The sequence below is a fragment of the Malaclemys terrapin genome, chromosome 1, assembly GCF_027887155.1.
Source record: "Malaclemys terrapin pileata isolate rMalTer1 chromosome 1, rMalTer1.hap1, whole genome shotgun sequence".
NCBI classification, from domain to species: domain Eukaryota; kingdom Metazoa; phylum Chordata; order Testudines; family Emydidae; genus Malaclemys; species Malaclemys terrapin.
The window spans coordinates 261,653,366-261,680,333 of NC_071505.1; the positions used below are offsets into that span (position 1 = coordinate 261,653,366).

The 26,968-nt window shown below is 40.0% G+C and overlaps 1 protein-coding gene across 2 annotated transcripts in view; it reads right to left on the reverse strand.

Moving 5' to 3' along the window:
• The window catches only part of ABCC4 (ATP binding cassette subfamily C member 4), a 235,430-nt gene that overhangs the window by 10,580 nt on the left and 197,882 nt on the right, over nt 1-26,968 (reverse strand). For both annotated transcript variants that reach the window (XM_054012156.1, XM_054012155.1), the window contains one exon: nt 2,417-2,551. In XM_054012156.1, the coding sequence (XP_053868131.1) occupies nt 2,417-2,551 (135 nt within the window). The remainder of the gene's footprint in view (nt 1-2,416; nt 2,552-26,968) is intronic.

Consider the following 26,968-nt stretch of genomic DNA (forward strand, 5'->3'; position numbering starts at 1 on the left):
ATCATCGAGAGCGTCACCGCCGAAATACCGCCAATGCTTCTTGGCGTTGCCGCTTCTTGGCGGCATTTCGGCGGCTAGTTGTCCAGCAGCCGCGCTCTTTGGCAGCGGGTTGTCCAGCAGAAGCGCTCCCTTGTCAGTAGGCTGGTGCACATAAATGCCCCAGCGGGTGCCATGGCACCCACGGGCACCGCCTTGGAGACCACTGGACCAGATGACTTCCTGAGGTCTCTTCCAACCCTCGTCTTCTATGATTCTGGAACAGTCGGATTACTGTGTAGGAGACCATACAATTCCATGTGATGGAATTTGATTTTTCAGGTTGCTTTTTTAAAAATCCAGGAAGTTACATACAAAAAACTACCTTAAAGTTAAGATTGCAAAGTCAAACAGTAAGAAATTAGGAAATATCACAATAAAGTTGCCTGTGCAATCTTAATTCTCCCCCTTCGTCATATGCATTATAGTACGCTCTTTAATACTGTTTGTTCATAGGACCCCTGCATCATTCAGTGCACAAGATGGGCCTGTTCTGAGAATAAAGCAGGGTTGTGTACTGAAGGAGGCTGTTGTCTGTAGGACTCCTGTCCTGTTTGTTGCAGAAGCTGGAAGGTGTATAGTGAATGAGGCAGGTATTGCAGAAAAAGAGGAGAGTCTCATGGTTAAGACAGTTGATTAACAATCTGGAGAATGGGATTCTGCCTCTGCCTCTGCCACAGAGATCCTACGTCTGGCATGAGCAAACATCCGGTCCTTCAGACATTTTAATCTGGCCCTAAAGCTCCCGCTGGGAAGCAGGGTCCAGGGCTTTCCCAGCTCCGGCACTCCGGCTGGGGAGCGGGGTCATGGGCTTGCCCTGCTCCATGAGTGTTGTGGCTCCGCGCGGCTCCTGGAAGCAGTGGCATGTCCCCACTCTGGCTCCTTCACGTAGGGGCAGCCAAAGAGCTCCGCACACTGCCCTCGCCCCAAGTGCTGCCTCCGCAGCTCCTATTGGCTGGGAACCATGGCCAATGGGAGCTGCAGGGGCGGCACCGGCAGACAGGGCAGCGCGCAGAGCTGCCTGGCTACACCTCCATGTAGAAGCCAGAGGAGGGACCCACCGCTGCTTCCAGGAGCTGCTTGAGGTAAGTGCCACCCGGAGCCTGCACCCCTGACCCCCTCCCGTGCCCCAACACCCTGTCCCAGCCCTGATCCCCTCACCCTCCAAACCCCTCAGTCCCAGGCCAGAGCACCTCCTGCACCCCCAACCCCTCATCCCCAGCCCCACCCAGAGCCCACACCCCCAGCTGGAGCTGCACCCTCCTCCCCCTGCACTCCAACCTCCTGCCCCAGCCCAGAGCCTCCGCCCGCACCCTGAACTTCTCATTTCTGGCCCCAGCCCAGAGGCCACACTCCCAGCCAGAGCCCTCACCGCCTCCCACCCCCAACCCGCAATTTCATGAGTATTCATGGCCTGCCATACAATTTCCTTGGGTCAAAAAGTTTGCCCACACCTGTCCTATGTGATACTGAGCAAGTCACTTAATCAAACTTGTCAGAGGTGGTCATTAACTGTGTGTTCTCATCTCCTAGGTGCCCAATTTGAGAGAACTGGAGTTTGATTTGTAGACATGCTATGCATTCACAGCTACAACAGAAATCAGTGGGAGCTGTATTCAGAACAAAAAGTGCTATACAATGCAAAATTCTTTAAAAAAATCAGGCTGCAGGCTTATCAAATTGGGCACCCCAAATTAACACACACTTGATCTTTATGTCTCTGTGTCTCAGCTCCCCATCTGTAAAGTAGGAATAATACTACCCCCTCATTTCAGAGGGGTGTTGTGGAAATAAATCAGTTAATGTTTGTGAAGCACTCAGACGCTGTAATGTTAAGCGTCATAGAAAAGCTCACGAGGAAATTAATAATTCTTTATTCAGAGCTTGTTTGAATAGTGTGCAATAAATAAGGCCTGGAACCATACAATGAGCAATGAAAAGAAAGCAAAATATTGAACAGCCACTCATTCAATGAGCACCATTCATCTTGTGCAATGAGCAAGGAAAAGATAATAAGTGATCATATAACTAACAGCTGTGTCACAAGGGGGCCAAATTTAGGTCGCATGGGCAACCTTAATTTTGTCATTGTCTAACTCCTGAGTGCTTGACTTCACAACCTTAATGTTCTTTCAGGGTCATTTTTTTGTGAGTGATGTATGTCTATAACATACTCTGACACACACTATATTATTTATACATGAATATATGCACAAACACATACAGATGTAATAAAGCATAGAATATAAGGGTTTAGAATTGAAAAGCTGACAGACCTTAACTACAGGAGTGGATGGGGCCTGCTCTAATACGGAATGTGCTAACTTGGGAAAAATAAGACTATAGAGACAAACTTAATTACAACTTCTTTTAAAACTACCTGTTTTGCTGTTTCAATCAGAGCTGCAGCTTCAGCCTTGCCCACTTGTTGCACCATCTTGTAGAACAGGCTCTCTTTTTCTTGTAGCAAAATGTATGGCTCATTATATTCTTTTAGTCTTCCTGCATCTAAAACCTGTTAATCAGCAGCAACACACCTATTAACACATGAAATTCTGAAACAACATATTATAGGTAATTCACTACAATAGTAGGGATGGTAGGTGGGTTTTTTAGACTGTATTCTTTGATTTAATGTTAAAATGCATTATATGGATTGAAGGTTGGATATTCTAATATCCTTTTAGTGGGAGCATGGTATATTTTCTGTTTCTAGACCAGGGAGTATGTTGGGAAGATACCTACCCTGAATCTATTCTTTACTCATAATAAAGATGAGGTACTATCAGAGACAGAGGTGTTAAAAGAAGAAGAAGTGCTAGAAAAAATTCATAAATTAAAAAGCAACAAGTCATTAGGCCAACAGTACACGCTCAAGAATTTTGAAAAAAATTAAGAGTAAAGTCGGTGAGCTGCTAGGAAAAATGTGCAATCTCTCATTACAATCAGCCACTCTGCTAAAGAACTAGAAGGTAGCAAATATTGTACATATATATATATATATATATTTAAAAGATACTGAAGGGGTTATCTGGGGAATTACAGACTATGAAGTCTTACTACTTTCCTTGGTAATTTGATCAAAATGATAATTAAAAATAGAATTATAAAGTACTTAGTAAATCATGATAAATTAAGGATCTAGCCACCTTGGCTTTTGCAAAGGAAAATTATGCCTCACAAATTTATTAGAATTCTTAAAATGCATCAATAACACAGTAGATAAAGGAGAACTGGTTGACAATTTATTTGGACTTTCAAAAGGCTATTGAAGGAACTAAGTACGCACGGTACTAGAGACAAAGAATGTTCAGTGCTCAGGAAGGAAAGCACTAAGAGACAGAACACAAAGAGTAGAAATAAAGGGTCAATTTTTACCATGGCAAAAGCAGGATACCACGAAGTTCCATACAAAGACTGATGTTCAATATATTTATTTGTCATCTGGAAAAGAGGTGAGTAGTGGGGTGGCAAAACTTGTAGATGATACAAAATTATTCAGGTAAGTCTAGACCAGAGAAGACTGTCAACAACTTCAGAGGACCCTAACCAAACTAAATGAATGAGCACCACAATGGCAGATGAAAATCAATTCTGACAAATACAAAGTAATGCATATTGGATGGAACACTTAACGACTCATATACTTTACTGGGCTCTAAATTAATTATATGACTCAGGAAAAAGACTTGGATATCATGGTGTATAAACTATATCCAAGTACAGTAGCAGTCAAGATATCAAACAAAATATTAGGATGCAGAAGGGAATTGAATGGAAAATAATATAGAAAATATTTTTCTATTATATAAATCAATGATATGCACTCACCTGGAATACTGTACTCAGTTTTCAAAAAGGATACAGCAGGAAGACAGGGACAGATGATGAGAATGATTAGAGAGACAAAAACTCATATGAAGAGATGTTAAAGAAGTTGGGATTATTTACTTTAAAGAAGAGATGAATAAGAGGGAACATGATAAAAGTATTCAAAATAGAAAGTAGTATGGAGAAGGTACCTCAAAGACATGTTCTCCCTGTCTCATAACACAAGACAGCGGACACTCATTGAAATTGAATGGTGGCAAATTCAAAACGATGATGAGGAAACCGCTTCATACAACGTCTAACCTGCCTATAGTGCTCATTGTGACAAGATATCATTGAGGCCAAGAGGTTAGGATGATTCAAGAATGGATTGGATGTTTATATGGATAACAAGAACATACAGAATTATAATAATAAATACTAAAAAAAAGGTAGGAAGCAATATAAACTGTCATATTTCAGATTGTAAGTCAAACTCTTACTCTTAGGGGTTAGGAGGAAATGGCCCATGAAATAGGTAATTCCAGAACTGTTGGGTTTCTCATAGTTTTCTCTAAAGCTGCTAGTACTGGTGACTGTCAGTGACAGAATACAGGACGAATTGGACCAATGGACTGATCCGTGTGGCAGTCCCATGTAAGAATTAGGCATTGTTGATTCTTTCTGCTAATGTGTTTTAAACATCTGGACCTAGCATTGGGAAATTCAAACTCCCAGCTCTAAGCTACCAGTTAAATTATAATGTACCAGTTATTATACATTTAGAAGTATAATATGATACATTATATTTGAACATATGATAATCAAGATCATATGCAGCAATTATTACAAAAACAGTTTGCAGAGAAGTAGCCATAGACTTTTTTCCATTTAAAAAAGCTTCTATAGTAAAAGTATATGCAATGAATTCCTCTAGAGAACAATATATATCCAGTACTGTTATGTGTATGGATGTAAAAAGTGTTAATGGAAAACTTTTTCAAGCTCAAGTTATATTACACAGCTCATAAATCACTCTTACTCTATAATAAATGCTCAAAGTATGTCACCTAGGCAGGTATTAATTATACATGCAGATATTTCAATATTCTTACACCCATCATTATTAATTTGCATATTTAAGGATAAATTAAAAACATAATTTTCATTGCAATCTTTCATTTACTACAGTAAATCATAGTTAAATGCAGCTTTCTTAAGCATTTAAGGATAATTGAATCTATCATATATACAGTACGTACATAATAATTAAGATGACCTATAATTTGGCATTCCAAGTTAGGTGCCTTGAATATGCACTTTATTATGTAACCTCTCCTTATGAAATCAAAGACAAAGCATGTTCTCTAAATATAGGACGCTTTCTCTCTCTCTCTCTCTCTCTCTCTCTCTCTCGTGAAGAACTATGTAGATAAAATGAAGCTATTTCCTATGTAAAATACTGTTTTATACTATTATGGAATACAGATTGTGCTAAAGCTACAAAGAACTTTGTGAACATTACAAAAAACAAACTACTGGATAAAATTGAAAGCTTTTGACCTATAAATGCCCTAAATGGCCTGGGAGCTACTTCCTGCAAGACTGCATCTCTCCTGTGCCATATTATTGCCACAGCTGCATTCAAAGGGGACAGATGAGATGGAGCCCCCAGTATCAGAGGGCAGCAGCTGATGTGGCATTATCCATACACACTCTTCAGCTTTGGAATTCACTTTCTACTTTAGTTTACAACAGCCTTAGTTTATCAATCTTTGGAGTAGCATGCGAGGCTAGCTGTGAGGAAACAGGAAGGCTGCGGTGGGAGTTCTTAATTTAAAACATGTTTTTCACTGCTGGATTATCATTAGTAGATATGAATACTGATTAATGGTTAAAGGAGAGGGGGGCTATACGTATGGGCTATTTGGTGCTTATACATTTAAGAATAATCCATGAATGCCTAGAGTAAAAGATAGGCACACTTCTTTAAGTAGCCAAATATAAAAATCAAAATAAATAAAATACTTTGGCCAAAAGTCACACTCAGAATGAGTAGTACTTTACTCCAAGAGTTAGACCTATTAAAATCAATATCATTATGCACAAAATAAGCTGCTACTCAGTGTAAGAAATACAGAATCTGGCCCTTAACCACTGACACTTATCTTCTGATCAAATTACATCCAAAGTGTAACTCATATCACCGTGCAATATGGCTAAATTCAGCCCAGAATACTACTCTCCCAGGTAGTTGTACCTGTTGAATTTGGTCCAGAAAAGCCAGACAGACTCTCAGTTAGCAAGATCAGACAGGAGTAAAATAAGCATGGAGGCTCAGGCAGGTGTTGGTGTTAGACTGAAGTCAGATCTTGATTTCAGTGTAAGTGCTGACACAGATTTTATCTGACACCTAAGACAAATCACTTAATTTCTCAGTGCCTCAGTTTCACTATTTGTAGCCTCACAGGGATGTTGTAAGGATTATGAACTGCTTGTAAAGTTATTTGAGATCTTTGGATAAAAAAGCTTTATAAACCCAAAGTAGTGGTATATAAATTAGGGCCTGATTCTCCACTGCCTTGCACCTTGTGCATCATTAATTTACGCCTGTGCAAAGTGAGTGTAAAAGCAACCATTTTGATTTGGCAGCATTTTTTACCCACTTTGCACTCATTCTGCCCTGGTATACATGATTACACAAGGAGCAAAGCTGAGGAAAGTCAGACCCTTATGTCTAATCTTGTCATTTACTTTCATGGGGCTATTCTCCTGAGTAAGAATAACTCACGTGAGTACGAGTTTACAAGATAGGATCTTGGTGATCACCCACAGGACTATATGAAAGGCAATCTTTAAAGTTAATGGAAGACATCGATCCACCTTAATATGCAAAGTGCATGTGATTATAATTTATTTCTGCCCAGAATGCCATTTGTACTCAGGCAGTATTGGCCTTACAGTTTTTACTTTAAAAATGTGTAAATGTGTCTCTTGGTTCTTGAATGGAGCCCCCTAGCCATTTCTGAATCACCGAATGTTTAATCTGAGTTGTGGAGTCTTCTTGGGGTGAATAGTTGTCATCCACCCCATCACACACAACTTAGTGTGAGAGTGACCAAAAGGGAATAGTACCACATTGGATAGAAGGCACTACTAAAGTTTAGTTTGACAAAGAGAGAGAGATCAACAGAGAAAAGAGTGGGAAAGGATTTAACAAAATTAGAGGAAAGCAGCAATTTTACAGTGACTTGCAAAAGCAAATTTGGAAGTGCAGTGTTATCCATACAAAAATATATCCTCCCCATGGCCTCTCTAGCCAGCCTCTGGGGGCTATTTGCTTTTGCCACAAAAATATTTCTGAGCTACTTTTTTATATCAAGATTTTTTTTTTAATGCCACAAGCTTGTTGGCCATTTTTTCTCTGGTATCTATTGCAATAGTATGTTTTCTTCCCTTAACTGGTGCAATTTTTAAGGATTATTTTTTATAATTTCATTTTTATTTATTAACCTGGGCCCACTCTGTGCAATAGTAGATTTTTTCACTATCTGTGATCTCAAAGAATGATGCATTCTGAGTGTCCACAGCAAAGAAAACTGGCCAGCAGACTTCAGGAACATTACTTTTTGCTTAAGATTAGTTTAAATTTATTATGTATTGAACTCCCCTCACAGACTGATTATTTTGGACATTGAGCACATTCTGGTTGCTCGTTCTGTATTCATGCTTACTTTTGCAGCTCACTTAACAAATGTAGAAAAATATAAGCCAAAGTATAAAATACAGGATAAAGAAAAGTTATGTTAAATCTAGAGGTCTTTTTTGCAAAGAGTAAAAAGGGTTTAAAAGACTTTGAAGACAAAGAAAGTACATACTATATAAAAACAAGATTGGATTTATGCATCGAAACGTAAGTGACAAGGCATGTGAACTATTTAGGTTTCTTTGTATATCCCTGTATCTGTCCCACATTACTGAGTTATGCAGGACTTGGTGAATTCAAATGACATACATTCACCATACTCTATATAAATATTAATTTTGAAAGTGAATAATACTTTTCTTCTTACATGATCTGTGTTACCTGCATTACCTCATCAAGCTAATGTATCATAAGCCACAGATTAAGGTAAAGCATACAGCCTTTGAAAGTGGTCTAACAAATATTGTGTAACTGTGGCTATCCAACAGAGAGACAAAAGATAAACTGTTTTTTTTAAACTTTGTATATATTATTTTCTAACTTTCAACAATGAAAGCAGCCAAAACAAATAGAATCACTACAGTTTTATAAAACATTCTGAGAAAAATAGATTACAAGGGAGTGGTGGTATATTTCAATTATTAAAGAATGAATAATATTCACTGTGTAGCCACAGGGAAAACTGGACATTCAAGAGTTGACCATAAATGTTTTTATTTCCTATTAAAAAGGAAACTAATTCAAGCAAATTTTCTCCCGGGGAATATATCTGAATTAATTTGGATTTAGGGAGAACATAACTAAACAAAATTATTATAAAGTTCAAAATCCTACTAGGGAAAAATACTTTAAACAGAGTTATCCTCAGAGGACACATCAAGCTGATCTTCAACAAAATGCTGGCAAGAGAGGAGTACTTAGGAGACACTTTTAATTGCATCATAATTATAAGAAATATATTTTATCCAAGACTCTAGATAATGCATAGCTTTGTGGGAAAGAATTCAGCAGCTTGTGTCCCAATTTGAATAAACTCAGATTTAAGTGTTAAGCCATTTCCTCCTCATCATGGTTTGCCTAGCCAGCTCAGAAACTTATACACATTTCTCATAAAAATCATTTTGTAGATCTCATCCTTCCTGGTACATGGTTGTGACCTGAGGATACAAAGAAGACTGCAAATACAGTTCAGGAATAATTTTCAAAGGTTTTACTCTCCACACATGATATAAATGTTCCTCACACCCTTCCTGAGATTTGGTACAACTACTCCACTGTTAAATAACAGAGGGGTAGCTGTGTTAGTCTGAATCTGTAAAAAGCAACAGAGGGTCCTGTGGCACCTTTAAGACTAACAGAAGTATTGGAGCATAAGCTTTCGTGGGTGAATGCCCACTTCATCAGACGCAAGTGCTGAAGTTTCATGCTCCTAACCATTTCTCCAATGTCCAGATAGGACTATGGTGTGACAATGCCGCTGACCATTAGGATTCTGAATACTCTCTCTCCCCACTTTCTGGGGGAGAAGTAATGCTAAGTAGTCTTGTTCTAGCATCTGGATGGGTGGGACTGCTTAGTCTTAAATTATAGCTCACTGGAAGTTGATCATGCTACCATCCATTAGCAAATTTCTCTACCCCAACAAATTAAGATATGAGTCACCTCCACTCTTGTCAACCTTTACTAGTAGGTGCCTAACAGTCTAGTCTTTTACTATTTGCCCATTTGATTGCAGACATCTGTAGCTAGCTATTATGGCATAACAAAAATCATAGCCATGTGCAAACTGCTGAAATCCCTACACTGGTGGCCATCGTCTGATACCAACACCTCATGTATTCTATGTTGGGCAAAGATGTCTATGTGTACCAGCCATTGTGGAAGTTTTTGCATTCTTCAGTCTCTGCAACTCAAAACAACATCTATAATATACTACTAGATTCACATTGTTTTCACTATACAGTGTGCAAAGGTCAGCTACCACCTCCTGCCACGGGCAAGACAGTATGTTAAGGGATTACATGCTTCCAAGAGTTTCACTTGGAGGTTTCTCACAGCAGCACAAACTTTAGCACGTCTTCTATTTGTCCATTCTTAAGAAACCAAAGAGCAAACCTGGAGTCATGCACTACTTTATCACAGTGTGTCTTGAAAGAATTATCCATGTCCTTTCCAAGCTCAGTGACCATGAAACCACAAATATTTCACCTGGAGGAGTCAGATCATACATAACTACTAGCTACTCATAGAATGTCCAGAACTCCAACAACTGTGACAAACATTTTCTTATGATCAGCCAGCAATGATAGGTTTCTTCAGTGTAGATAAATGGAGACCTAGCTTGGTTGCGACCCTTAGTTCAGCCATTTTCATGCTTGACAATGAACTTGTGGCCAAATGACTCTTGCAAATTGCCATGTTATGCCAGAAATTATCTGCTTAAGGTTTCAGTAACTGGTATGTCCTTTTCTGGTCGGTGTTTAACAATAATGTTGGGTTTCTGCAGGAGCAAAAAAAATCATTTCTTTTTTAGTTTGGTGCTGCTGCTATCTGGGTTTTATTACCTGTGGTTGCCTCCAAAGGATCTGACTCCATTGTCCTTCCCCCCCCTCCCCAAATTGTATTGATGGAAGTGCTCACAACGAACACAACTGCATGAATTTCTTTTTCAATCTGGACATAGATTATTTCTGTGGAGATGAGAGACTTGAATGCATGAAACAGTCTTCACTTCTTGCAGTAACTCAAATCCAAGTCTTCACTTCGATGCTTCCACATAAAGACACTGCTTTAGCCCAATGTGCTTGCATTAGCAATTAATTGTTTCATTTAGGTGATGGCAGAACCTTGCTGGGCGTCCTATTGAAACTTAGTCTGACTCTTTCTTTAGGAGATCTCTTAGTGATGCCAACTCATCTGAGAGGTGTGGTTTGAACTTGGCAAGGTAAATCAACAATTTTCTTTTCAAGCTCAGCAGGATTCTGACTGTCTCATTTCAGAGATTGCTGCTGAGTTTGCTGGGCCAGATCTGATGCCTTCAGCTGAGGGAATGTGACTGACATACTTTATTTCAGTTGTTTTGATACATTTGTCCAGATATCTGGTGCATAGCACATGGCTCAGCATCGTTTTCCTCAGCACAAAGCACAAACATCAATATGTCCTCCTCAGCTACACAAAGCACTGCAGAGCTTTAATCCAGGGTCTTTTGAAACACTTTGTGAGCTGAATGAGTACCAAACAGTAAGCACGTAAATAAGTCTTTCCCTTGTGGGATAGTAAACATGGTTAGTAAACCTGGCTAGAGAATGGTAATTCCATTTTGTGGAGAATTTTGAGATTTCCAAATTTGGTTTTGTTCTAATTTTCAGCCCAGCTCTACTGGAAGTTCCAGCTCCAGGACAGCCCACCTGGTGGGCTGCCGAGGAGCAGGGAACCCAGAAATCCTGGGCTGCCAAGAACTCATGAGTCTGGTGGGTTGCGAAGTAGCTGGGAGCCTGGAAGCTCAGGCTCCTCAGAAGCATGCCAGGAAGACTGCCGAAGAGACAACCCGGCTGGAATCCTGCCTGGTTTCCAGCAGGATTTTGTCAGAACTGAACAGTTTCTGCAAAATGTTTTGATTTTGATGTATTGGCAAATTCTGATGACAGAACGTTTTGTCAAAATTTTTCCAACTAGCTCTAGCGATAAGTATTGAATTTCTTTTCCAGTTTTTCCAGCCTTGCCTTTCAGACACTGGAAAACTGGGTATCCCAAGAATGTACTTGTTACTTCATCAAACGTATGCCTCTGGTAATGGTCCCATTTGATTCCCTTGTTCAGGTGTCATGGACAGGGCCGGCTCCAGCCTTTTTGCCACCCCAAGCGGCTAAGAAAGAAAAAGAAAAACCCAATTGAAGTGTCGCCAAAGAGGAAGGGAGGGAGTGAAGGACCCGCTGCCAAAGTCTGAAGCGCAGGGATTGAGCTGCCGCCTAAGTGCCGCCGAAGACTGAAGCGGAGCAATAGAGTTGCTGCCGAAGAGGAAGAGAGGGACTGAAGGACCCGCTGCCCCAATAATGGGCGGAGTGCCGCCCCTTTCTATTGGCTTCCCCAGGCACCTGCTTCCTTCGCTGGTGCCTGGAGCCGGCCCTGGTCATGGAACTCAGCACAGCTGTAGCTCTCCTGTGTGCAGCTTCTCCTCTACCACTGCAGAATTCAATCACCTTCTCTGTAGGGTCATCTACTTTGACAATTACCTCTACATGTTCCAGTTTCAATATTTCATTACCTGACTGATTGATTTTTGTGTTGCAGTACAAGTGCGATTTTTCTTGGACCATGGTACATACTCTGAGACCTATTGGAATCTAGACCTTAATCTGGTGTTCTCTGGCCAATATTTTCAAAACTAGAAACCTAATCTTTATAGAAGCTGCTGATGCTTAGTACTTTTGAATAACAGGGTCATTGATTCAGGTGCCTAAATATGGATTTAGGAGCCTGACTTTAGGCAACTGCTGTAACCCTCAAAAACATCTTTGTATTCTTTCAGTAGGTCATCTGTTTTGATTGAAAGTAACAGAGGGTCCTGTTTTGATTGGTGTCAATGGCACTAGAACTGTGATGTTTCCCACTGACCTTACCCAGTTGATCAATTCATGATCCAGGATCACTATAAGATCAGATGCTTCTTGGGTTTCTGTGCTTTTCTATAGAATATTATATACATTTTATACCCTCATTGCAGTTCTCTCCACTTTTGGATTTCAAGCTGTGCATGCAAATGGAACAACTTCTGCTCCTCAGGATGTTTCATGGTTTCCCAGTTCATGCTGGGGTCCAGCAAACTCTACAGTCTTGGCCAGATGATCTATCTCAGCCAGCTTTTTGCACATGCAGGGCTTCTGTCTCATGGTAATGCTTGCAAGAGTCAGTATATCCTTTAGCCAGTAGCTCTTCACCAAATAAATGATTCTAGACAGCAACATTTGGGCAGAGAGAATCAACTTTCCTGGTGATATGCTCAGCTTCTACAAGAAACTGCATTGCAACTAACTTCACACTTTTCTACAAGATCAAACCGCCTATATGGTCAGCTTAAAAGAACTTGTAAGATTATCTATAATAATGACAGCCAATGATTTCCATTAACACAGAAAGCAAAAGATGAGCCTGCAAACCATTGTATTCAGAGTGGTGCTAACACAGCATTTATCCTATCTACCAGCTTCCCCCATTCAAACTGGTAAACTCATCCATACATGCAAGATAAGCACAACAATATATAGGAACCTGGAATAAACTTTACCAAGGGCACAATACATTAAAAACAACAAAACACATGGGGACAACTAGAATGAAAGAGATTCACTAGAGAGCTTAAGAAATTACTTTTATTGACAGAGAACATAACTCTAGTTTACACGAACAATAGATAAAAAAATCAGTTGTAAATTGGTTGAGTAATGAGAAATTTCAATGGTTTCCTCAATATAAACTGGCAAACGCTTTCAATTTAAAAAACAAAGAACAACTCTACACATGGATCCACCACTTTAAAGAGAATACACCAACACCACAGAACATGTGTCATTCTTCGTTTCTCCTTCAAGAGTATCATTTCTTGTTTCTCATGCTTCTAAAAACGCCATGGCCTTTGTAGGATAAATGATGTTATATTTTGTTACCTCTGCTTGGTACTTACAGACAGACATAAGGCCAGATTGGTATAACAGCTGCTGATAAAATAGAGTGGATCAGACTGAGTCTAAGCATTTCCCAACAGAACAATGGATATTGGCTTATTGCTGTCTGAACTCTTGTGCTCTGGCTGTGAAGTACATTACAATACTTTCACATTGTCTGCCTGGATATTAGTCATTTCAGGATGTAATCAAAACATGTTTTCTGTACAACAAAGTAACACTCCCCATAAGTTTGAAATTCCCTTTTACCAGAATGGTGAACTACATTTTTTTACATTAGAAGATGAAGTATTGTTTGCACACACAGTTTCCATATCAAAGAAACATTCCACTGATATGAAAGTCTCCAGGAGGGAAACATCACTATAATTCAGAAATTTGGCAAATATTTCTCAGCACTTCAAAGATTCCTATAAGGCTTTCCTCAGAGAAAAGCACCATGATGTAGGGTTCACATCGGACAAAAGCATCAGGACTCGAGTATTTTTAGTTCTGCTGATGGCTCACTGTGACTTTGGGCATGTCCCTTAATCTCTGTGTCCCTCAATTTACCCATCTGTAACATGGGAAGATTATTATTATGGTATTATTATTACAGGAGATGGGTTAGATGATCTGACCTAACAAGTCTTTTCCAATTCTAGTTTCAATAACTCTGAATACTTCCCTACCTCGAGGGGTTGTTGAGGTTTAATTAATTAATGTTTGTACTGAGCTTTGAAATTTCCAGATGAAAGGTTCTGTATAAATGCAAAATATTATTACTCATTGATGTGATTGTGTTGGAAAAGTATCATCTTACACAATACAACTCTTCTCTCAATGATTTCAAGTGTTTGAAGTTTTGATAAACATATTTGTAATTAAGAAAGATATAGTGGAGATCATCTTAAGGTGTGACCTGGATTATGAAACCAGATATATGGCTTTAGGGATGGAACAGACTAGAATTAAAACAATTCCTAAGGCCAACTCTGTCTGTAGTTGGGTAAAAGGAATTCTGTTCTTCCTTTTTCTCTTTCAGTTAAGCTTCTTTCCTTTTTCAAAAATAGAACAGATTATTATAGTGGGTGTGAATAGAAGATTTACCATTTTTTACACTAATCTAACTTTTATATTTGCTCATGACTTTCTCAAAAATGTCCTTGATCTAAAATTTTCCATGCTTGGACTCAGCCTAAACATGAATATTGTTGAAAGTTTTAGCCAACTCAATCTAGCCATTTAAATATTTGAGCATTAAACAAAAATCAGCAACAACTTGTCCCCCTATTCCAATTAGAAATGTGTTCTGGTTACTTTCACTATCCTTACCAAGTACTATCATTACTTATGAAGGAAATATCAAACTTGTTTTGTTTTGCAGATTGCATTTAGATATGTGGTTTAAGCCAGCTTTGTTTGTTTTAGTTAAGTTTAGTTAAGTATGATTTCACTCCAAACTGTAAAAATATCAATTGTAGGGGTCCACATTACCAGTGCCACTGATTTTAATGTCAAATTTGCTAAGGTTGCAAGTGACCATGTTGATACCAAATACCAGCCCACAAACTCATCCTTGGCTCTGACAGTTAGTCTTGCATCGCTACTAAAGTTTCTGCAGGACATATTAAGCCTTCAGCATGCATGCATCCCACTGTCTTCAGATTATGCCCCTTTTTAGGCTAATGGGGTTGCACAGATTTTTGCTGAGGGTAGAACTCCACTTTAAAGTCACCAGTTCAGCACTAGGGTCAGAATTTTTTACAATTTCTTTGTGCACAATCGTTTTGTTAGGATAGCTCATTCTCAGTGCATATACTGAATGCAAATGGTTGCACCTTGAAACTTATTAGCAGATTTTCTTTTAATTTAGCTTGGTTTTAGTAGAGCTGGTCAGGAATTTTTCAACAGAACAGTTTTTCATGAGATAATGTTGATTCACTGAAATCCAAACATTTTGCAGAAATGTGCCGGTTTTGATGAAATGTTAACAACAAAAGGTTTCTCAGGTCCAGGATGGAATTTCTGGTCTGACAGACCTCCCCCATTCTGTATAGCCCATTGGTTATGCCACTCACCTGGGGTGGGGGGACCTACATTCAAATCCCTGTTCTGCTGTTCTCCCACCTCCCAGCTGAGTGCCCTAACTACCAGACTGGAGAAGGAGAACAAAGGTAAAACAAAATTATGATGATCAACAGATGGCTCAGGCAGTGGTGGTATAAGGAGGGCTTTGGGATGTTCGACCACTGGGAGGCATTCATGGACAGAGGTTTGTTCTCATGGGATGGACTCCACCTGAGTAGGGAGGGATATAGACTTCTGGGATGGAAGTTGGCACAAGTGATTAAAAGAGCTTTAAACTAGGAACTCAGGTGAGATGGTTGGGAGATGCTCACGTAATGTCCATGCCTAATTCTAACATCGATCTGGAGGAAAATCAAGTAAGAGAGAATACAGCAACGGACAAAGAAATAATAGAGGGTAGGAGAATGGACATCAAGAGAAAAGATAGTGTCAATACCAATGAAGCCACCAGGTAGGCGATACTGGCAGTAGAATGACTTTACCTAATTGAATGAGGAATCTGGGTGAAGCCAAGCAGAAAAAACAGGATGTTTATACACCAATGTAAGGACCCTGGGTAACAAAATGGAGGAACTAGGACTACTGGTGCAGGAAGTGAAACCAGATATTATAGGGATAACAGAAACATGCTGGAATAGTAAAGATTGGAGTACAGGTATTGAAGGGTATGTGCTATTCAGGAAAGACAGAAATAAAGGTAAAAGTGATGGAGTAGTATAGTATATTAATGATGAGGTAGACTGTAAAGAAATTAGAAGTGATGGAATGGATAAAACAGAGTCTGTTTAGGCCCAAAATCACTTTGGGGAATAAAGCTACCAGAGGGTCCCCTGGGTTAGTGCTTGCTACAGACCCTCAGGATCCAATTTGGAGATGGATAGAGACTTTAATGTTTTTAATTAAATAAATACTACTGGGAATTGTGTGATTTAGAGAGACTAATTTCTCAGATATAGATTGGAGGACAAGTGATACTAATAATAGTAGGACCCATATTTTCCTAGATGTGATAGCTGACATATTTCTTCACCAAACAGTCACCAAATCTACAAGATGTTATGCCATTTTAGAATTTTTATTGGTGAATAGTGAGGACCTCACAGAAAAACTGGTTGTAGGAGAGAACTTTTGTTCAAGTGATCATGAGCTAATTCATTTTAAACTAAATGGAAAGATAAACAAAAATAGATCTGCAATGAGGACCCTTGATTTCAAAAGGGCAAACTTAAAAAAATTAAGGGAATTAGGGAAGGGAACTGAAGAACTCAAGGACCTGAATGTGGAAGAGGCTTGGAATTACTTCAAGTCAAAGATGCAGAAACTATCTAAAGCCTGCATCCCAAGAAGAGGAAAATATTCATAGAGAAGGATTCTAGACCAAGCTGGATGAACAAGAATCTCAAACAGGTGATTAAGAGAAAGGAGAAAGCTACAAGGAATGGAAGATGAGATCGATCAGCAAAGTAAGTGACCTTGGAGCTCAGAAAGTGTAGGGGAAAAGTGAGAACTGCCAAAAGCCAAGCAAAATTGGACCTTGCAAAAGAAATTATTAAAACCAATAGTAAAAGGTTCTATAGCCCTATAAATAAAAAGAAAAGGAGGAAAGAAGCACTGAAGATGTGGTGGAGATTAAAGATAATCCAGGCATGGCCCAAACCTAAACAAATACCTTGCCTCAGTTTTTAATAAGGGTAATGAGGAATTTGGGAGTAGTGGCAGGGGGGCTAATAGAAATGAGGATATGAAGGAGAAATTACCACATCCGAGGGTGGAGGTCAAACTCAAACGTCTTAATGGGACTAAATCAGGGGGCCCAGATAATCTCCATCCAAGAATATTAAAGGAACTGGCACATGAAATTGCAAGTCCAATAGCAAGGATTTTTAATGAATTTGTAAACTCAGGGGTTGTACCCTATCACTGGAGGATTGCTAATGTAGTTCCTATTTTTAAGAAAGGGAAAAAATGTGATCCAGGAAGCCTGTTAGTTTAACCTCCATTGTATGCAAGGTCTTGGAACAAATTTTGAAAGAGAAAGTACTTAAGGACATAGAGATAAACAGTAATAGGGATAAAATACAACATGTTTTTACAAAAAGTAGATGGTGACAGACCAAATTGATCTTTTTCTTTGAGAAGATAACAGATTTTTTTAGACAAAGGAAATGCAGTAGATCTAATCTACCTATATTTCAGTGAGGCATTTAATACAGTTCTACATGGAAAATTATTAGTTAAATTGGAGAAGAATGGGATTAATATGAAAATTGAAAGGTGGATAAGGAACTGGATAAAGGGGAGACTACAACGGGTCATACTGACAGGTGATCTCTCAGGCTGGAGGGAGGTTACTAGTGGAGTTCCTCAGGGATTGGGGACCAACCTTATTTAACACTTTTATTAATGACCTTAACACAAAAAGTGGGAGTGTGCTAATAAAATCTGCAGATGACACAAAGTTGGGAGGTATTGCCAATACGGAAGAGGATCAGAATATCATACAAGAAGATCCGGATGACCTTGAAGCTGGAGTAATACAAAAGAGATGAAATTTATTAGTGCAAGGTCATGCACTTACAGATGAATAACAAGAATTTTTGCTGTAAGCTGGGGACTTATCAGTTGGAAGCAACAGAGGAGAAGAAAGACCTGGGTGTATTGGTTGATCACAGGATGAGCTGCCAATGTGATGCAGCTGTGAAAAAAGCTAATGAAGTCCTAGGATGCATCAGTAGAGATTATACAAGGCACTGGTGAGACCTCATTTGGAACACTATGTGAAATTCTGGTCTCCCATGTTTAAGAAAGATTAATTCAAATTGGAACAGGTGCAGAGAAACCTACCTTAGGAGAGGAAACTCAAAGAGCTTGGCTTGCTTAGTCTAATGAAAAAAAGGCTGAGGGGAGATATGATTTCTCTTTTTAAATATATCAGAGTGATAAATACCAGGGAGAGGGAGGAGTTATTTAAGTTAAGCACCAACATTGACACAAGAGCAACGGGTAGGGCGGGGAGCAGGCAAAAAACCCCACTTGCTTCAAGGCTGCGCTTGATAACTTTATGGAGGGGATGGTATGAGAAGACTGCCTACAATGGCATGTAGCCAATCTTCAACGGCTAGTGGCAAATACAGTAACTCCTCACTTAAAGTCGATTAACGTTGTTTCATTGTTACGTTGCTGATAAATTAGGGAACATGCGCGTTTAAAGCTGTGCAATGCTCCCTTCTAACGTCGTTTGGCAGCTGCCTGCTTTGTCCACTGCTTGCAGGAAGAGCAGCCCGTTGCAGCTAGCTGGTGGGGGCTTGGAACCAGGGTGGACCGGCAGCCCCCCATCAGCTCCCCGCTCCCTAAGTTCCCTGTGCAGCAGCTGCCCAGCAGGCTAGCAATTGCAGCTGTCCCTCCCCCGACTACCATGTGCTGCTTCTGCTCTCTGCCTTGGAGCTGCTCCCCAAGACTCCTGCTTGATGTGTGGGGGGGAGGGGAGGAAGAGGGGGGGTTGTCAGGGTGTCCCCCTCCCCCCCTGCTCCTGCACCCTGCTTACCCCATCTTCCATAGAGCAGAGGGGACCCACGACAGGGCTCAGGACGGAGGGAGCTTGCTGTCAGCAGCTGCGGTTTCAGCAAGCTGATCTAATTAACAAAGCAGTGTACTTAAAGGGGAAATGCGCATCTCTCTTGCTCACACACACGATGTGCGACTCTGTCTGCAATGTGGTCTCCCCTCCCTCCATTCCTGCTGCCTTGTAGAGTGTGAGAGTTAACCCTTGAGGGCTCAGCCAATTGCTAGTTCATCATTTAGCAGTAAGGCATCCCCTGGGAAATATCCCACCCTCAGACTCCTCCACCTCAACCAAGCTTCACAAGCATCATCACTGTGTATCAGTATTAAATTGTTTGTTTAAAACTTGTGTGTGTGTGTGTGTGTGTGTGTGTGTATATAATATAGTCTTTTGTCTGACGAAAAAAAATTTCCTGGAACCTAACCCCCTTATGGGGGAGTTGGATTTGCTTAACATCGTTTCGCTTAAAGTTGAATTTTTCAGGAACATAACCTACAGCGTTAAGTGAGGAGTTACTGTATCCCCAGTGGCCAGTGATGGGACACTAGATGGGAAGGGCTCTGAGTTACCAGAGAAAATTCTTTCCTCGTGTCTGGCTGGTGGATCCTGCCGAAATGCTCAACTGACTGCCATATATGGGGTTGTGAAGGAATTTTTTCCCCTGGTCAGATTGGCAGAGCCCCTGGGAGCGTTTTGCCTTCCTCTGCAGGATGGGGGCATGCAGGTCACATGCAGGTTTAAACTAGTGTAAATGGTGGATTCTCTGTAACTTGAAGTCTTTAAATCATGATTTGAGGACTTCAATAACTGAGTCAGAGGTCATGGGTCTATTACAGGAGTGGGTGGGTGAGGTTCTATGGCCTGAAATGTGCAAGAGGTCAGAGCAAATGATCATGATGGTGTCTTCTGGCCTTAAAGTCTATGAGACTATTGGGTATTCTGGGTGATTCTCTCTCAGTGTCTTCTGTCAGAGCAGTTCACTTTGTATATCTGAAGATGGGATTTGAACCTAGGTCTCCCACATCCTAGAGCAGTGCCCTAACCAGTGGGATATAAAATCAGTCTCTTTCTCTTGCTCTCTGTACTAATGAATATTTAATACAAAGTGGAACACCAATGGACTATTCTGGGTTGGTGTTACTCTCTCTCACCAAAATTTTAAAAAGGTCATGGTTCTATCTGGTATATAATGGGAAAATATTTGAAATTTTCACAAGGCAAGAAAACAGTTTCCTGCCTAGCTCTAGTTATTAGATTTTGGTGAGATTTATAAAACAAGCCCAGCTTGAAGAAAGTGAGTTCAGCAAGTCTAAAGTTATGTTTGAAGTCTGCACTTAAATCCTGATAAGTTATTGAAAGCCTATAATTTGAGACAGCATAAATTTGGGATGGCCTAGAATTGGAGGCAGTTTTCATCAGGAGCAGAAAAATATAAAAGGTGTAGAAAATTACAAGTCCTGGAAGATAAATAGCTCATTTCCATTTTTGTATTTTTACTCTTACCCCCTTCCTCCCCTGCACCCCTGCAATTTGTATCATGTTATTTTCAGGGTTATGACCCCTCAACAACACCGTTTTGGAGTGTTGACAGAGTTGTATGCTTATTCTGGGTCTGGTCACTTAAGTAGGGGCACTCAATAGCACTCCGAAGGGGCACTCAATAGCACTCAGCCCTCCGGCCAAGTTCCTTAGGATGCTTACCCCTTTCGAGATCCCAGGGAACAAACAACTTAGGAGTAGCAACATAAGTGAAGGAAAAGGGACTATATAGATAGTCCCAGACAGGCCATTGGCCTCTCCTCCTTCAGAGGGGCCTTGGATGGCTTACAATCCAGCTCCACGTCCACTGGTTCACAAGCAATGGAAGGAATAAGATATAGCCTTCTTTACCTCATGTGACTTGGGTCTTCTTTTCAGTGAGGGTGTAGGCTCTGCTGTCTGCCAGGCTTTTCCCTGGGAGCTAGGAAGTTGAACATTCAGTTCTCCTCCCAGAGCTCCTCCTCCTCCTCCATTCTTGACATGACTCACAAGTGTGGACCACTCCAGCACAAAGCAGCTCCTTAACCCCTTCCTGCCTGGTGTGGGCTTTACATACCTTGTCACAGTTACACATTTGTATTTAAGAAATAACACATTGTAATATTGAGAGCCCATATCTGAAAATATGTGCACAAAGGGAATACAGTTAAGGTTAATTATTTAGCCTTAACTTTTGAAATTCTCTGACTTTTAAGTAACACTGGTCTACAATTTTTGAGAAGTTGTCTGCTTCAGAGATAAAATGTGCTATTTATTATGTATTTTGATGTGCTGAATTCAAATATGACAATTAAAACAACTGATTGGCTACTGTTTCTAAGATATTTAAGTGTTTACATTTTATGTCTATGTATATTGTGTAGATAGAGTTTTAATCATAAATTGTAAACCTAGGTCTTTTCATGTGTTTATGGTTGCTTTACATGATAATATTTCACCTGTCCTGTTTATGTAACACTTTAAAAATCAGCAAAAGGGTTATATAAATAAAATTTATTATGAAACAAAAGGCAAAAAACTATTCTGTACATAGTTTAGTCCTATTCAGTGTCTACTCGGCGCTTCTTGGCTTGTCTCTTGTATTCATTAAATGGAGCATCTCTTGTCACTGTCCAGCAATAGTCTGCAAGCATTGATGGGCTCCATTTGCCCTGATAGCGTTTCTTCATTGTTGCAATGTCCTGGTGAAATTGCTCGCCGTGCTCGTCGCTCACTGCTCCGCAGTTCGGTGGAAAAAAATCTAGATGAGAGCGTAAAAAATGTATCTTTAGTGACATTTGCAACCAAGGCTTTTGTATGCCTTGAGGAGGTTTTCCACCAACAACCTGTAGTTGTCTGCCTTGTTGTTTCTGAGAAAATGTATTGCCACTAACTGGAAGGCTTTCCATGCCGTCTTTTCCTTGCCACGCAGTGCATGGTCAAATGCATCATCTCGAAGAAGTTCATGAATCTGAGGACCAACAAAGACACCTTCCTTTATCTTAGCTTCATTTAATCTTGGAAATTTTCCACGGAGGTACTTGAAAGCTGCTTGTGTTTTGTCAATGGCCTTGACAAAGTTCTTCATCAGACCCAGCTTGATGTGTAAGGGTAGTAACAAAATCTTCCTTGATTCAACAAGTGGTGGATGCTGAACACTTTTCCTCCCAGGCTCCAATGACTGTCGGAGTGGCCAATCTTTCTTGATGTAGTGGGAATCTCTTGAACGACTAAAACAGCAGTACTTTGTGTATCCAGTCTGCAGACCAAGAGAGCAACAACCTTCAAATCGCCACAAAGCTGCCACTGATGTTGGTCATAGTTTATGCACCTCAAAAGTTGTTTCATGTTGTCATAGGTTTCCTTCATATGGACTGCATGACCAACTGGAATTGATAGCAAAACATTGCCATTATGCAGTAAAACAGCTTTAAGACTCGTCTTCGATGAATCAATGAACAGTCTCCACTCATCTGGATCGTGAACGATGTTGAGGGCTGCCATCACACCATTGATGTTGTTGCAGGCTACAAGATCACCTTCCATGAAGAAGAATGGGATAAGATCCTTTTGATGGTCACGGAACATGGAAACCCTAACATCACCTGGCAGGAGATTCCACTGCTGTAGTCTGGAGCTCAACAGCTCTGCCTTACTCTTGGGTAGTTCCAAATCCCTGACAAGGTCATTCAGTTCACCTTGTGTTATGAGGTGTGGTTCAGAGGAGGAGGATGGGAGAAAATGTGGGTCCTGTGACATTGATGGTTCAGGACCAGAAGTTCCACCCTCTTCCTCATCTGACTCAAGTGAGAATGATTCTGGTGCATCAGGAACCGGCAGTCCTTCTCCGTGGGGTACTGGGCGTATAGCGTATGGAATGTTTGGATAATGCACAGTCCACTTTTTCTTCTTTGACACACCTTTCCCAACTGGAGGCACCATGCAGAAGTAACAATTGCTGGTATGATCTGTTGGCTCTCTCCAAATCATTGGCACTGCAAAAGGCAAAGATTTCCTTTTCCTGTTCAACCACTGCCGAAGATTTGTTGCACAAGTGTTGCAGCATATGTGTGGGGCCCACCTCTTGTCCTGATCTCCAATTTTGCAGCCAAAATAAAGGTGATAGGCTTTCTTAACCATAGTGGTTATACTGCGCTTTTGTGATGCAAAAGTCACTTCACCACAAACATAGCAGAAGTTATCTGCACTGTTCACACAAGTACGAGGCATCTCTGCTCACTTTGGCTAAACAGAAATGTGTCCCTTTGCAAAAATCAAACACTGAAAAATAAGAGAGCACGACACTGTAGGATTTCTAGAGCTGATATAGGGCAATTTGTTCAGCAGAGTGATGTAAGCTTCATTATGATTGCATCATCCATGACTTCTAGGAATAACACGAAGCAATTCATACCATGTATGATGCAATACCAGCTTCAGATTGCATCATTCATTGTTTTGCCTAAAAAGCAAGTACTGTCCAAACCCAGTCATAGATTTATTCATAGATCCAGTCAAAGATGTATTTTAGTTATTTCTGGTTTAAATTGAGATCCCTTCCCTTTATAACTCACTTATCCTCCGCCATTCCCAAGTCAAGGGTCGTATACACTGACCCAATAGCATATCTTGAAAACTAGAGCCAATCAACAATTTTAAGCATCATTTTCATTCTCAGTGACCCAGAATTAGTAAAGTTTGACTACATTTATTTCAGAAGCATTTTGGCTGTAGAGCAGTGTAATTTGTTTATTAATCTGAATCATCCATGAAGGCTAGTTTGCATGCATGGAATATATTTATTTAGATGTGCTACTTCCACAATGAAGAACAGTCTCTTGCTGTTGTAAGAATACGGAACACTATTTTGGTTTTCTTTTGTTTTTTAGAATTCCAGAATCCTTCTAGCCTCTTTAATAGGTCACTTCCCATAAGGTACATGTATATATGAATGCAGATTTTTTTTTTAAGTATACTTTTGTTTAAAAGTATCTCTTCCATTAAACTGCCGTTTAGCCTCTGACTGCCAGAAGCTGGGAGTGGATTACTAGATGATTGCCTGTTCTGCCTCTCTAAAGCACCTGGCATTGGCCACTGTTGGAAGACAGAATTCTGAGCTAGATGCACCATTGGTTTGACCCAGTACAGTTGTTCTTATGTTCTTATTTTCAATGGCGTACAATGCTTCTGATCTTTTGGAGGCAGAGCCAATAGTTTCATGTTGGTGTCTTTCTTGCTGCTAGTGTAGTGAGAGAAGATTAAGTCTCACTCATAGCTACTGGAAACCAGCTGTAAGTGGCTCCAAGCCAAGAAAAGCTCTGTGTAGTGACTTGAAGAAAAGAGGTTTCTTAATGGCTCACAATAGGTATTAAATTTCTCATTCTTTCTGTATTATGTTTCTCCCCTCTGCAAATTCTTGCAGAATTCTCAAGCCAACAATGTGGACTAGTAAAGCTTGCTGAGCCTATGGGACACTTTGTAAATCTTCTCCTTAATACAATCTAGAAAGGACAGCAAAACCATTCCAAGAGAAGTCAGATAGGATTGTATGTGGACATAAAGGGTTTTTAAAGGAAAGGGGTCTGTAATATAAGCTAAAGGGAAACAATCAAACATCAGAAATAGCAAGCTAACTCTAGAGCTACAACAAAGGAACTATCTTTAGTCATAAGAGAGCGAGCAGTAGGGGAAGAAAGACTATTTTTAATTTGTCTACCTTTTAAGTAGCCATCATTATGACTGTACCATGGTTAATAACGTGAAAACATCTTTATATAATAGCATTCTGAATCTAACATGTTAATGGTGCCTAATAATCCAAAACAAGTGGAAATCCCTTTGGATAGCCAACATACAAACAAAGCTATTAATTAGGTTGCAGTTGTTTCTGAACAAGCGTTTTGTTCAACATAGTGGCAGTAAACAAAACCAGAACAGTCTTTGTGGGGAAGTAGTCACCAGTGAAGAAATACTTAATTATTACACCGTAAGCATTTGCAGTTACATGACTTATCAAGACAATATTTATGAAGTGACTACCCAGCAGTGAACTATAATCTGCCAATTCATAGCCTAATGATGCTCCAGAACACCAATAGGCACAGATGCTTCATTTTTGTATACACCACACAACCATTACAATCCTTGACTATTAGTTTAAAATGCATTTATGGTGTCCAAGAGGAAAAAATAACTAGTGAGAATAAAAGCACTCCCTATTTCAGCTTTTATGAGAGAAAAAGTTTAATAAAGATGGTTCTATTAATATCACCCTCATCTAGGGGGGAGAGTGTACTTCAGTCTTCAGCTCTGTAATATCTTGACCCTTCTGTTCAACCATAAGGGTGACCTCTAGTGTCATTTCTATTGTTGCTTTTTGTGATGTACGTGCCCACAAAAGCCCTCATCTTACAAGTAAAAGCATGTGGGTGGATGGCTGTGCCTATGCAGAGTTGCATTAACTTGACTGAGGCTCTGTGCAAGAGTAGCAGTCTGCTGTGAGCTACCAACTGCATAATTGGGACCTAAGAAATGAGATGACAGATCCACATCTAGTAAACCATTTCACAACTGACAGTTGCTTTCATTGACTACTATCAAGCTCATTTCAAACCAATCAACAAGAGATTATAGGCTCCGTATCTTTTGGCCCAGATCAATCTCAAACCAAGATCTATTGACACAGTGCAGCCAAGAGGACATGAGCACCATCATTGCCAGGAGGTATGGGAGATGGATTAACCACTTGCTTTGGATGGAAACTGATTCCATCACCAGAGTAGCAATAAGATGGACACCTGAAGACAAGTGAAAATGAGGCCGCCCCAAAAAAACATGGCGAAAAACTGTGGAAGACGAGTTGAAAGACCTGGGGCACAGCTGGGGAACCACTGAAAGACTTGCCAGAAACAGACAGGAGTGGAGGAGCTTTGTCACTGCCCTAAACACCAGAGGCGTAAAGGGAACATGATGATGATGATGATGAGCCATTCCATTCTCTTAACATGCTGACCTCCATCTTGATGTACTACGTCTATATCCAGTTTTCAAGTTTCTTATAGTAAGACAGCACAGATGACTGAAGAAACTTGGGCAGTAAATAACAAACTGAGATATAATTTACATAGATGTTCAATGGGAGGAAATAATCTGGAAAGCAGTACTTCTGATAGAAGGCTAGAAGACACAGAGTGGAACAAGGAATCAAATCAGACACAAGTTTGTAATACAATATGGGAGCAAAATAGGCCAATACAAATTTAGGCTGCTCAGACACAACAATGATGGAGCAGGAAAGCAACAGTCCTTCTCTGAGACAACTGCACATGAAATGTTGTTTGCAGTTCTGTACACATCAATGCCAGAAAGATCCTTACAAATTGGAGGAAGTTCAGAGAACAGAAACAACAGTGATTAATAATTAGGAATTTGGAGGGACTTACTTACAAGAAAGACTTAAATGTCTCACTTGAGTATTCATAGTTTGGTTTGGTGACTATAAAAGAGGAGATACAAATATTTGAATGCTGCAGAAGACATCAAGGAGGGAAAGTTACATCAGGATGGTATAAGGAAGTATCCATACTATAACGTGATGAAATTAAGAAAATATATAAAATATCAATACAACTCTTCTCATATTGCTATTGAATAATCTCTCAAGGGAAGTGGTGGAAACCCCACCACCGCATAGGACATTTATTTGGGGAAACACTAATTCATGTACCGTAAACAGGGCCATGTGTATGCAATGACTGTGGAATTCAATTTTTGTTACAAAATTAATCTCCAGAATCTGTTCCTGTATAAGACACATTATGTTATTAGCCCTTATGTTCGTGAAGATAACCTTGAAGAAGTTAACTGAGCATAAACCAATGCAGTAATACCGGCCTGACAGTGCAGACAACCTAAAACAATAATCCTAAGAGCTGTGAACTGTTTAATTAATCTCAATCAAGGTCCACAATTCTATAGACACGGAATTTGGCATGTTCCAAAATATTCAGCATTTTTGCTGAATAAGTCAGCATTTTACTAAGGCCAGGTGCTGGACATTTTCTTTTCTGTCTCCCTGGCCTA